Here is a 12380-nt window from a genome sequence, read left to right on the forward strand (position 1 = left end):
TTGGGAAATTTCCTGCTCTTATATTTCGGATTGATATCGAGTCCATATACTGAGCACTCTCTTGACTGGGGGCATTGAATCATTTAGTAGCTGTGTAACGTGTTCTCCACAGCTGAGGTGGCCCACTTAACATCTGTTAAGGCTCCGAGGTGGAAGCGATTGCATGAATTTTGTAAAAGTGACTTCCGAGCTCAATCCCTAATAGTAGTAGATTCATGATCCTATGTTAGAGAATATGTTGGTAATTCGGGATCCGAGGTCATGCATCCCTAGTTGCCATAGTCTTCTTTAGGAAAATGCGCAAGTCTCGGGAACACGCACATGTGGTAGAATGGTTGTAGAATTTCCAAAATCCGAGTTTCCCGACTAGAGAAAAAAAGACAGGGAAGATGTGTCGAAGACAGGATGGCAGCATAGGTATGGATAATCCCAGTAGAATTGACTTCCGGACAACAATTATCCAACCACATCCGGACATTGGTCCAGGTGCCAGAACTCCACGTTTCGGGGTCCGATTTTTGGTAAGAGACCATGCCAGTGGTTATTATGACGATGGTCAGTTCACCAGACCTTCTTCAAATGAATTATTGACACGGGAACTATAAAAAGAGATGCATCTACCTCTGTTATTCAAATCTTGCCTGTACAGGATAAGAAGTATTATTTTCCACTTGCCTATCATCAACAAAGCCATGTCACAGACACAGACAGAAACACAGACGTCCACTCGTCTTGAGACTAGTACGCCTTTCACCAGTGCTGCCCTGGACAGCGATGCCGAGTTCTGGAAATCTTACGTCGCTTCACGACCCACTCCGTCGGAGGATTTCTTCCACATAATCAATGAATACCATGCAAAGCACAGTGATGGTTGCATGGAAGTGGCCCACGACGTTGGTACGGGACCTGGAAACATCGCGGCAAGACTGGCACCGTACTATAGCCATGTGGTAGGCTCAGACGTGAATGAGCGAGCCTTGGCCGCAGCACCAAAGCTGCTCTCCCCGGATCTCGCTGCAAGGATGACCTTTATCAAAAGTCCCGCCGAAGCACTTGTCACCGCTGGTATCCCTGAGAATTTGCAGCAGACGGATCTGCTCACTGTGAGCGAATGCATGCCTCTCCTAGATGCGCCTAAGGCATTGGAGGCCTTTCACACTCTGATTCGCCCCGGTGGAACGCTCGCCATATACTTCTATGGACGCCCCATCTTCCCAGATCCAACCTGCGACGCGATCTATGATAAGATGGCAACCCGTATCTGTCAGTTTGGGCTTCCGTTCAAGGGAACTCCTGGTGAGCCATTCTGGCGACGCGGCGCAGAAGGCCTTCTCAGTTTCCTCGACAATATTGCCCTGCCAGAGAGCCAGTGGCAGAACGTGGAACGCCATAAGTGGAACTGTGACTACCCGCTACTTTTCAGCGGTCCCGAGGGGTTCGATTTCGTGGTTGAGCCGGTAGACCGCCGAGCGGAAGGGGAGGTCACTCATGATCTCGTGAATCGCGAATTCTGGGCCCATGAGTGGGACGCGGATGATGTCGCGGCTTACTTGGAATCAGTGTTCCCTCATTACCAAGAGCAAGCTGGCGATAGATATCCAGAGATTGAATTAATGCGCGAAGAGCTCCGTGCAGCCATGGGCGGGAAACAGAAGGTCACCTTCCCTGTGGTGCTTATTCTGGGAACCAAGCAATGATTCTGCGATGTCCTGGAGGTTGATTATTGGAATAGGCAGTGGTCTCATGGTCGCTCTTTTCCCAGATTTGCTGTATTTTCATGCCATCGGATAATTTCAAGCTCATCTAGTAGATAAATCAATTGGATTTCTGCGACAGTGATTTGCTGTATGTTTCACTGTCAACTCAATGAAAATTAATTGAAGGATAATTGAATCTGGACTTGGACTGCTACCAAATAAGTTTCACTTCTTCTTCCCTCCACATGCATGTGCAAATTCCGCCACTTGAATCGTGCAATTATGGTATATCAGATTCAAGGAAGTTATGGCTGTCGTTACGATCCTCTCGCACTCGGTTGAAGCTTCACCCGCTTTGAGTAATTTATGCGACATAAAAAAACTTTTGGCCCCTATCATATGAGCTGCTTAGCTCATAACATGCGCGTATGTAGTTTGTCATCGCAAATGAATGGAGTGTTGTGGGTCGTCAATCGGGGGCTAAAAACGACCAAGCAAAGCGCGGAAATCAAAGAGACCTTTTAACGACAGATTTCTCACAGATTTCTGCCAGATTTTGAATCATCAATCATTCAAACAAGAGATTGAATGATCATCGAACTTTACGATGTCCAACACACAGAAACCGGCTATTGTTATCGTCCATGGGTCTTACCACACTCCGGCCCCATATGGACCGTTCATGAATGCTCTCAACGCTCTGGGCTTCGAAACGCATTGTCCTCAAAGGCCTAAATCTGATCTAAGCAAACTGAATGTTGGCAACGACTTAAATGCCCCCAACTTTCACAATGCTCCTCCACCCGAGGGGTTTCCAACCGATGATGATGATGTTGCAGTGCTCCGCCAAGTACTAGACCAGCTTATAGTCCAGGAAGGCAAGCAAGTGCTTCTAGTGGCACACTCCTCTGGCGGTTGGGCCGCAACCCAGGTAGCAGTCCTAGAGTTTCAGTACAAGGCTCGCCAAGCACAGAGTCAGAATGGAGGATTGATTGGAATATTCTATTACTCAGCCTTCGCCATTCCTCTTAATCAGTCAATCAATGGCTACTTCCAACCAAAGGATGGCTCCTTTACTATCCCTCCATGGTTACGATTTTGGGTAGGTCAATCTCTGGCGTGTTATTACTATAGTAACTTACTATTCTTATAGAAACACGGAGCTGCTGGTGTTGGTACACTTGTTGATGCACCAAAGTTCATGTTCAACGGCCTGGACGCGGTTGAGGCTGAGAAGTGGACAGTGACCCTAACTGCCGCACCTATCAATACTGGTGTTCTCACTAATGATGCCTACGCAACCCTGCCCTGTGCTTATCTACAGCTCGGGGAAGACTATATTCTACCAAAGGAGTATCAAGAGGCAATGGTTATGGAGCAAAAGCAGCTGGGAAATGAATTTACCGTCTACTATGCGCCCACGGGTCACTCTGCTCATCTCACCTGGACGGAGCCATTAGCTAAGAATGTGGCTGAATTTGTGGGCAAGGTCAAGCCTTGAATGATCCATTGGAAACAACTTGAAGACACCCAGGACAGTTCAGAAAAATGAATCAATGAGCTAACCTTGGAAGTTCAAGTTCAGGTTGACAGTGCCTGTCTAGGCAAATGCACCTAGTTGTTAAAATATCCGTGATACTATGCAGTACTACCTAGTAATATGCGGTCTCTTACAATGGTTGTCATTGGCAGATTTCATTAAATTGAATACAAACTATGAATTTCCAAATCAATACTAGATGCAAATAAAAGAAAAGATTTCGGATCGAAATTTGACTATGAATGATTGAGCACAAAAACATTGGAAGGCAAAAGGGAACTCAATTTACGGCGAATGCAGTTCTTATGATAGCTCGGGCGCCAGGTTTGTTTACGTAGGTTTCCTGATGAAAATATCCCGAGTCCATAATCCTCACTGCTAGATCATTCTGTTGACCAAATCAAAACCTATCAAATGTGCATATAAGGCGGCTTAAGTGGTTTTCAGTTATTGAAAACCTAGGTGTCATCGAAAATCTTCCGTGCTATATTCAATGAGCTGGGATCGCGAATTTCTACTTCGCTTGCTTCTTAGCCTAAGACCTTGCTGGGCTACGCGACGGCGGACATTTGATCTATCAGTTGTCAGTTGAACGTCTGGCGTGCTCGTTTCTGAAGCTGACGTCTCTGGAGTGTGATTTCTTTGCTGCTTTTCTTTTCGATCCCTTTGGATTCGAAGATTTCTTATCGCTGCACACATTGCTATCGGGTGTTTTATCCTCTACTTGCTCATCAGAGGTTGTTGAGGATGCGCCATACTCAGTCCCAAACAGCCCTCGCTGTCGAGGTCTGACTTTTTTTTGTTGAGCCAAAGAGGCTCCTAGCCCTGTCAACGGAGGTCGGCTGAGAAATTGTGTCTTTTGACTCCAGAGTGGAAAGTACATTTCGGAAGTACTTATTTGGAATGGCTCCAGAAATGTTTGGTATTGACCCCTTTGGAATTTTGCCGGAGAGTCGTCTTGCATCAGGGCTAGCTGGCTGGGCTCTTGGTCCTTGCGGTGCTAGATCAACAAACAATGAGGACTTTGTATGCTCAGTCCCAAATAGCCCTCCCGGTCGAGATTTGACTGTCTTTGTTGAACCAAAGAGCTTGCTAGCCGCTTTAGAGGAGTTGCCTGACTAATTGGGCCTTTCGGTATGGTTCCAAAAATGGTTTGTCTTGAGGATTTTGCCCTTGGACCAAAAATGCTACTGGCATTGATTGGGTCTGCTTCAAAGCTGAAAAGTTGAGCTGCTGGTTTGTCCAATGGCACATCAGGAATGGTGAGGGTTTTTTTTGCTCGGTCTCAAAAATTGCCTTTGAATAGGGTCTTCTTTCCTTGAATTTAGGGGAAAGGGTCATTCCTACTGCTTCGCAACGGGCGGGTTGGGCTCTTTTTTTCTTTGCTGCCATAGCATAGACAACCCTTCTACCTTTCTCAGGATTGTTATACTATTCCCTTGCTTGGGAACTCCAGACTATCGCGCGCTTCCCGAGACTCAAAATAAGGTGGGGTCCGGTATTCAGTGGGGGTCTGCAGAGACTTGGGTGTGGCAATTGGTCGGTCTTGATGAAAATGTCAGTTTTCTCTTTCAAGGTGATCAGGCACAGGGCAAAATGAACCCCTGGTCCGATGACTTTTACAGCCTATATGTTGATAGCTTAACAAATTACACTCGAAACCTGGGCATTTTGCGGCTTTAAAGATCTCTAGCGGACAGCCGGTCGTTTCAAAACAACTGCGCCATCTGAAACTGCAATCAAGCACCAAACGATCAAATGTCTCTGATACGGCGCCTGAGTCATAGAGAGCCTCTTTGTGATGTGTTCTATGTTTTTGGGTACTTTCTCCTCAGTCAGAGCTGATTCGAGTTTCTCATCAATTTGTGAGTCAAGGAAAATACAACTTACCTGAAGATGTCCCATCATCCGAGTACTCATCGCTCTACTCTTTTCTCCCTCCTCCGGATCACCGATGAAGCCAAAAAGGTCGTCAATCATTCTTTGAATCAACATCTCACTTCCAGACTCAGAGATGGCACTCTCGTTCTCGATGTTGGCCGCCACAAATCGATTTCCGGTGGCACGATTGCAACACTGGGTCGCGGAGAAGATGTGGACATTTTCATGGAGGGACACAATATTTCGAAATATCATTGCTCTTTCGAGATTGAGAGCAAAACCATGGCGATCATGTTATATGACAGGTCAAGTACTCAATCAACGTATCCTTTGGGCCAGACTTCGTTCCCGTTCCAACATGGCCGTCTCCGCCAAGTAGTCATTATTCATGATAAATTCAACACAAAGATCGGAATTGGAGGGGAGAATCCAGGCATTATTCAATTCAAGATAGTCTGGCCGGATAATCCAGAAAATACGCTGCGGAAGATCAAGCTCTTGCATGATAGCATCAATCGGTATGATGATCACCCTCGGCGAACATGAACAGTGATGGACTTGACAACCAACTTGCCATCTACTATCATTCCCACTCCCAGAATGGGGACGCCTGGTCAAGCAAAATCAAAAATGAGATGGTTCCAGCTTGGTCACATCGGGTCAGGGTCATTTGGGGCTGTCCACGGGCGCATTGATGTTGACACGGGAAAGCTCCTCGCGGTCAAGGTATTGAACTTGAAGCGACCTGAAGGTCCCTATATGGGAAAAGAGTGGAACTTAGCATCATATCTTGCGAAGAAGCGCGAGTGTGAGGCCTTGTCTCATATTAATCACGTTTGTACTTCCTCCCTTACTGTGAGGCCTTGAGCTAATATAACTGTAGCCTCATATTGTTGACTACATCGCTTCAAAAGGCTGGGAGGGACCATGTCCAATTCCCGAAATATTCATGGCACACAAAGACAGGAATTTCATCTCATTAATATATGGCGGTGGATCCGTTTTGCCGATCGAAGATCTTGCCCACGATGTCTTTTTCCAGATGCTTCAGGCATTGGACTGTCTTGCAGCAAATAACTCAATCCACAGGAATGTGAAGCCAGAGAACATACTTTGCACCCAGCTTCCAGATGGGCGATACCATTTTGAACTTGGCGACTTCGGTATATGCAATAATGCAGCAAATGCAGTAACACCGTTTGGATCACCACTGTTTCAGGCCCCGGAAGTTGGCAAACATGAACCTGTTGAACTTCAAACACACAAAGTCGACGTCTGGTCGCTATTTGTGACAATGCTTTGGACCTTAAATATCAATGGATTTCGAACCATACACGAGCAGAATTTAATCTGGGACCCTCGGCAAGCCGTTCTGGGGGCGGCACCGGGCCTTCCTCAACTTTGGGAGATGTCGATAGTCGAGCCATTGGAACGTGCCTCCGCAGCACAAATGCTCATTAAATGCTTCAACGGAAAAGGCCTTGTCAGTGACCCCGCCTCTATTCCATCCATTACTCAGGAAAGAATGGAGTTCATGATACAGACTTCCCCACCTATGCCCCCGTCCCGAACTTTCGCTCAAGCTATGACCCGGCCTATGAGGCCCTTCCCTCAATCTCCTCCACAGCCAAATGGAGGAAGAACAAAGGGTTCAAGACAAATTGAGCCATTCCGTGTTGACAGAATTAATTAGAAGCGGCCTCTTCTGTGCGATAACTGGATCGCGGCGTTCAACAAGCCCCAGGATACGCCATCTTCTGAAACCCGTCTCGATTCGCCAGTATCGGCATTACCTCACTTTGGTTAGGAAGCGGCTTTTCCATAGTCGTGGTTTTAGTTTTTCCTATGTGACTATCACGGTCACGGATCCTTTCGATGTTCTCACCGAACAATATTTGAGGCTGAGCATTAGTCTGGGGCCTATCAGGATAGGCAAGGTTGTCAGTGTATTTATTCTTGGCAATCTCAATTTCTTTTGTCAGGTTCAAGGGTATGACATTCTCATGGCGTGTGATTCACTTTTTCTTTTGCGTCTTTTGATAGTGATTTCGTCATATGATAGCTTGTATCCGGAATTAGTTTGAATTCGGTAGATTGCAAATTCAAGTTCTTGTCGCAGATGGATATTTCGCGACCTTGGATGTCTAACTGTTCCGGTCCTGAAGCCAATCTAATATCTGCAAATAGGGACTATGGGAGGCGTTGTATTCAGGTATGTGGCCTTGGAGCCGCATGATATCTTGATGTCCATGGCTGTCGCTATCCTTGGTAGTTATGTACCGCGAACGCCAGAGTGTATCATTTTCCAAGCCTGAAGTACTTGAGCTTGTTGGTACGTGCCGATGAAATTCTCTCAATTCAGAATCATTGCCGCGATCTAGATGATTTGAAGACATTTTTCTGCGATGACTTATCCCATCTGGATCAGGTATGAATGTGATAGTATCTTGAGTCTTGACTGATATCTTAGTTGAGCCTGTATTCAAGCTATTAGTATATGGTGCCTTATCTTCTTGTATCAAGTACATACGACCACAGGGTGTGGAGAACAGGGCTTCCCGTCCGCTCAGCCGTACTTAAGCCACACGCCGGTCAGTTAGTAGTATGGTGGGTGACCACATGCGAATCCTGACTGTTGTATGTTTTTATTTTTTTTTATTTCTTGAATCGTTAGGCAGGCTCCCCTTGCCGCCCTACTCTTCAGCCAGTTCAGCCCCTCACCTGAATGCCCTGAAGCCCCCTGAACGGTTGACGTGGCCACTTGGCTAAACCTGCCATGTTTTTTTGACATTACCCTTCTCATGTGGTCTTGTTCTGGTCTAGTGCTGACGGATGGTCTAGATACATTGTTGCCATCACCACTGTCTAGTCCAACGTTGGCTACCTTATCTCAAAAGATGCAGTAAAGCTTTTATCAGCAGCGGACGGTTGATAGTGTGTCTATTTCCTCACTTTCTTTTCCACCTCATCATCTTGTCCATTCATTCCTCTAGATTACCAAGTCCTGCAGTGCCAGAACCGGCCGGCTGCGTTAGTTCCCTTTTGTACTCATGGATAGCATCTTAATATTATTACTCTCGCCCTTACGATCCTCTTCATCTGGCAGAAAGACCAAGTCCAACTCCAAATGATAGATCAGATCCAATAACCTTTATCCTTGTATGGTGTTTATCGTGGGGCCTTGTAGATTTTCTTGGAAGTTCTGTTATATTGCAACATACTATATATACTATTAATTCATGATGATGGGTGCCCTGGTGTAATAAGGGGTACCTCACTGTGTTTGCAGCCCTAGAGTAAAAGGATCAGATCATGATGTATTGTGAGCGGCATGATACTACTCATCATCAGTTAAGGGTCTCGTCTCAACCACAATACTTTTATACTAATAAGAGTAGGCGCAAATCCTGCAAACTTGGAGAATAAATCCGAGGGATTATGGAATTAAAGCAGTGCAATAATCAATAAGTAATCTAAACCTCTATTTAACCCGAGCCCAGAGTCAACAAAGTGACCAATCGGATCATTGGGATTGACCTTTCATCCCATGACAAATTGGGGAAATATTAAAATGAAAATAAACATATCAAGACTTAAAACCTGAATGGTAACCCGGGGATCAAATTTTGGATATCTCACACATCACCTGGACTCAGGTGTCCTGTTTGAGTTCTCTGCTTTCACTATCGTCGTGACTTGGAATTTATTCCGACTGCCAGTTCTGAATATCGTCGACTGTTGGAATGTCTGTCTGGAAGTCTAAGAGATGGGAACACGGAGGGTTGAAGATTGAAGTTAATTCTCATATTGATGGGCGAGACAGATGTTGACATGGTTAGTGATGAAAGAAAGCAAACTACATCCGAACCTTGTTTCTGCCATCAACCAGCAAGAAGGTACTAGTATTCTAGAAACTTGACCTTATCTGAACTGCATGAATGTTAGCTATGAATGGAGCGGTCGACCAATCTAGGCGTCGGCTGCCTAAATTGTAGGAATAGTATTATGTCGGTCCTGTTTTCGTTTTGTTTATCTCCCAGTTGGGTCTAATTTGTAGTGAATTGACAGATCTGGGATCGGGAGGCACAGGGCATAAATAGTGAGCCTCGCACTTCCCCTTTTCACCTGTCACTTTCCCTTGTCATCTTCCCCTGCCACTTCACTTCCTCCTACTTCCTCCTACTTCCTCCCCTCGCGCGCACGGGGCTTGGCGAGAGCCCCTTGGTGTCGCAAGGTTTGCAAAAGGCGCAGAGGCCAGTAGGTGCTCTACGAGCTGTCGTTGAGCGTTGCGCTCGCTTCGTGGCATCACCGAGTCTCGTGGCCCAACAGCAACGAGCTTGGTGCTGTTGACTAGTAGTCTTTACAAGACGAAGCTAACACAAGATCAAGTCAACAACTGTTGTAGGTTATGATAGTTGTTCGGCTCAATTAGGCAACATTGAAGTTGTAGTCCATTGCGATAGAGCAGAAGCTCGAAAGCTAAGCTATTCATTTTCATCCCCCCCATACCCCATACGATCACAGGGTGTGGACAACAGGGGTTCCCGTCCGCTCCGTAATTGTATCGAGTTTATGTTGACTGAGTAGAAACACGATTGAAGTTACCAAGGAAATAAATATCTTGTCTATCCTAAAAGCGGCTCCGTCTCACCCCTTGGCGTTATCTCGTTGTCTGAGGGCGCACGGCGCGATACTAGCACACAAAGTAGTGCCTGACCGAGAGCCATAATCAGAGTGTCAACAATTATCCAGCCAATTGTGGAATACCAGATAGAAAAGACACTCCAGTTCCAATGTCCTTTTGCCTCTTCATACGGAAACGCCAGACTCCATATCCAGATGACCGAACCGATCAGAAACGCGGTGGCCTGTAGCAATAGCCCTTGAAAGCTCAGAGAACTTGGAAATGGCCTTTTGAAGATCTTGCGGGCTTGATGATATATGCTCAAACAGCCGAGAATTGAGATAATGGGCCAAAGGAGTATGGAGTGGAAGGCGAAGAAAATAGCAGCCAGCAATTTTTAGGGATCCAGCATTTCATCGGGATCATCAAACTCCGAGACAGCACCGATAAATAGAGGAATCACTGAGATGAGAAGATAGATCGTGTAAATGATACCGAGCGAAACTCTGCGATTGCTGTAGAATAAAAATTGAATGAACCTGCAGAAATAACTGGTGTCAGAATTGTAATTCATAGAATCGTCCTTGTATTGAGGACATGGACTCACAGCACTAAAAAAGGAACTGTGACTATGCCACAGTGGCACAAGCTGTACCAGTCACCTTTGGATGGTGGACTATGCAAGAATATCCCGCCCTCATATGGGTCATATTGGGCTTCATTTATAAGTCCGAAGAAAAAATTGGTGAACTGCTCAGTGGCGCTGAATAGGTTCCATAGGATATAGAGTTGATGTATTCCCTGGATGTTCTGCGTGTTTTGAATACGTAAAATTTGAGGTAGGAATGAGCCGATGGTGATGATTGTTAATATACTTCACAAGTTCTAATGTTAGCCGATGCCTTCATTTTATGGAACGGAATAATGTAAATGTACATTCGACACCATAGAGGTGGCTCTGGTAGTGTCGTGTACTCCTCCATGGCATGAAATACCGAAGATGTAGCCGCGAATTGCCGTCAAAACTGTCGCTGGCTGATAATACAACTTGAAGCTGGGAGCCCATGAAAATTAGTAGCTAGTGCCCAAAGACTGAATGCTTCGAAATCTTGGGGGTAAAAAGGAAGACTAAAAAACACAGGACAGTGCTCAGAGGTGCAGCATGCGGCTCAGCATTTTCAGGTTCCGAAACTTGATTGAATGAGGGGGCACTCGAAAGAGGGATTGCTTGGCGAAACCGTAGTGTATGATAAAAATAAACAATACCTATAGCAGGCAGTCTTGGAATTTTCAGACTGATCGCGGGGACCAATTTATCCACAGAGTAGCAGTGGGCGGGTGGATGTTTTATGTGGTGAGCCATCAAGGGGCAGCTCTTCAAACGTTCTTGTAATTACCAAACACAGAAACCCCATATGTAGACACTGGCAAGCTGGGCTTTACTGGCCCAGAACTCGAATGGCGTCGAGACCTCAGGAGGCTTGCCAAGTCCTACTCGGAACGGGGTCCAGTGTCCACCTGGGCAAAGACAGTGCGTTCTGCCGCTCCGCTCCCGTCCCTTGATTCCAGAGCTTACCCCGTTCAAATGTTCTCACCTTATCTATTATGCACTGACCTTAAGTTCTAAATAATACCCATAGCGAGAGAAAAAGTATTGGTTACTCTTGAAAAGTTAACCTTATTTGGCAATTCCGGTTCTATATAAATAACATTGAAAAGTAAACACCTACCTAAAATAAGCATGCACGGACAATATCAAAAGAACTTCCAAGGTTGTTCATTATTATGATCCTAGCTAGACAAGTATGTAGTATAGTATCTTAAATATTGGAAGGTTTTGAAAAGCATACTTAGCACTTGTGTAAAAGCTTTGTTTCCTTATACTTAAGCCTAGCTAAATGTTTCTTTTAGTAGTAGGAGAGGTAGTTAATTGTCACGCGCACCAACGGTGCCGTGACCGTGCGATACTGATATACCGTTCCGGGCTGATTGAACTCATCGAGTTCAATGATATTTACCTAGGTAGTCTTTTGGCCATGTTGAATAGCGTACCCGGAAACGTGATTATAACACCTAGGGGCGGGGCAGGGCGGTTAACTAAGATTAAACATAATTTTATGAAATTTAACAAACAGAATAAGAAGGGAATAAATAAAGAGAACAGCTCGGCAAGAAAAGCAGAAGAACAGCTCTAAAGTCTGTAGGTCTTCCATAAGTAGTTGGCTAACGCAATCTTCCAAGGCTGAGCGTAGCATCTCAAGTGCTGGACACTTATTTAGATCGAATTCTTTTCAACGCGATATGATCGCGACGTCCAAGATTGGGATGGCGACACGCCGGTCAGTTAGTCATATGGTGGGTGACCACATTCGAACCCTGACTGTTCTATGTTTTTGTTCGACCATATTTTTGCTCTTCTTGTTGTGAATTCCCCTCTTCCAAAGATCAAACTTAAACAGTGTAACTCGGATAATGATATGCGTCAACTACTACAACTTCATGTCAGAGATCATCGAAACGAAATTGGCCATCGTTCTTCAACATATGTACAGGCTGTGTGTAGTAGTTTCTATGTTCCCACCACACTTAAAGCTTCAAATATATGTCAATATTATGAATTATTTTCAGTTCCGCACAC

At 45.4% G+C, this 12380-nt stretch overlaps 5 protein-coding genes across 5 annotated transcripts; all 5 read left to right on the forward strand.

The window, feature by feature from the left end:
• Positions 1–692: 692 nt before the first annotated feature.
• On the forward strand, positions 693–1697 carry tpcM (methyltransferase tpcM; the record flags this gene model as incomplete). The annotated part of the gene is made up of 1 exon (XM_057090947.1): positions 693–1697. The coding sequence occupies one exon, from the start codon at positions 693–695 to the stop codon at positions 1695–1697; it is 1005 nt and encodes a 334-aa protein (XP_056945688.1).
• A 607-nt stretch (positions 1698–2304) lies between these two features.
• On the forward strand, positions 2305–3198 carry N7483_007511 (alpha/beta hydrolase; the record flags this gene model as incomplete). Its single annotated transcript, XM_057090948.1, has 2 exons — positions 2305–2799; positions 2851–3198. 2 exons carry the CDS (start codon positions 2305–2307, stop codon positions 3196–3198), a joined length of 843 nt encoding a protein of 280 aa, XP_056945689.1.
• Positions 3199–4140: 942 nt separating this feature from the next.
• Positions 4141–4359, forward strand: N7483_007512 (uncharacterized protein; the record flags this gene model as incomplete). The annotated part of the gene is made up of 1 exon (XM_057090949.1): positions 4141–4359. One exon carries the CDS (start codon positions 4141–4143, stop codon positions 4357–4359), a length of 219 nt encoding a protein of 72 aa, XP_056945690.1.
• Positions 4360–5133: 774 nt separating this feature from the next.
• On the forward strand, positions 5134–5664 carry N7483_007513 (uncharacterized protein; the record flags this gene model as incomplete). Its single annotated transcript, XM_057090950.1, has 1 exon — positions 5134–5664. The coding sequence occupies one exon, from the start codon at positions 5134–5136 to the stop codon at positions 5662–5664; it is 531 nt and encodes a 176-aa protein (XP_056945691.1).
• An 84-nt stretch (positions 5665–5748) lies between these two features.
• On the forward strand, positions 5749–6811 carry N7483_007514 (protein kinase family protein; the record flags this gene model as incomplete). The annotated part of the gene is made up of 2 exons (XM_057090951.1): positions 5749–5952; positions 6002–6811. The coding sequence occupies 2 exons, from the start codon at positions 5749–5751 to the stop codon at positions 6809–6811; spliced, it is 1014 nt and encodes a 337-aa protein (XP_056945692.1).
• Positions 6812–12380: the final 5569 nt, after the last annotated feature.

Source organism: Penicillium malachiteum (genome assembly GCF_028827825.1).
Source record: "Penicillium malachiteum strain IBT 17515 chromosome Unknown utg000003l:1.0-4950554.0:1.0-4952489.0, whole genome shotgun sequence".
NCBI lineage: Eukaryota > Fungi > Ascomycota > Eurotiomycetes > Eurotiales > Aspergillaceae > Penicillium > Penicillium malachiteum.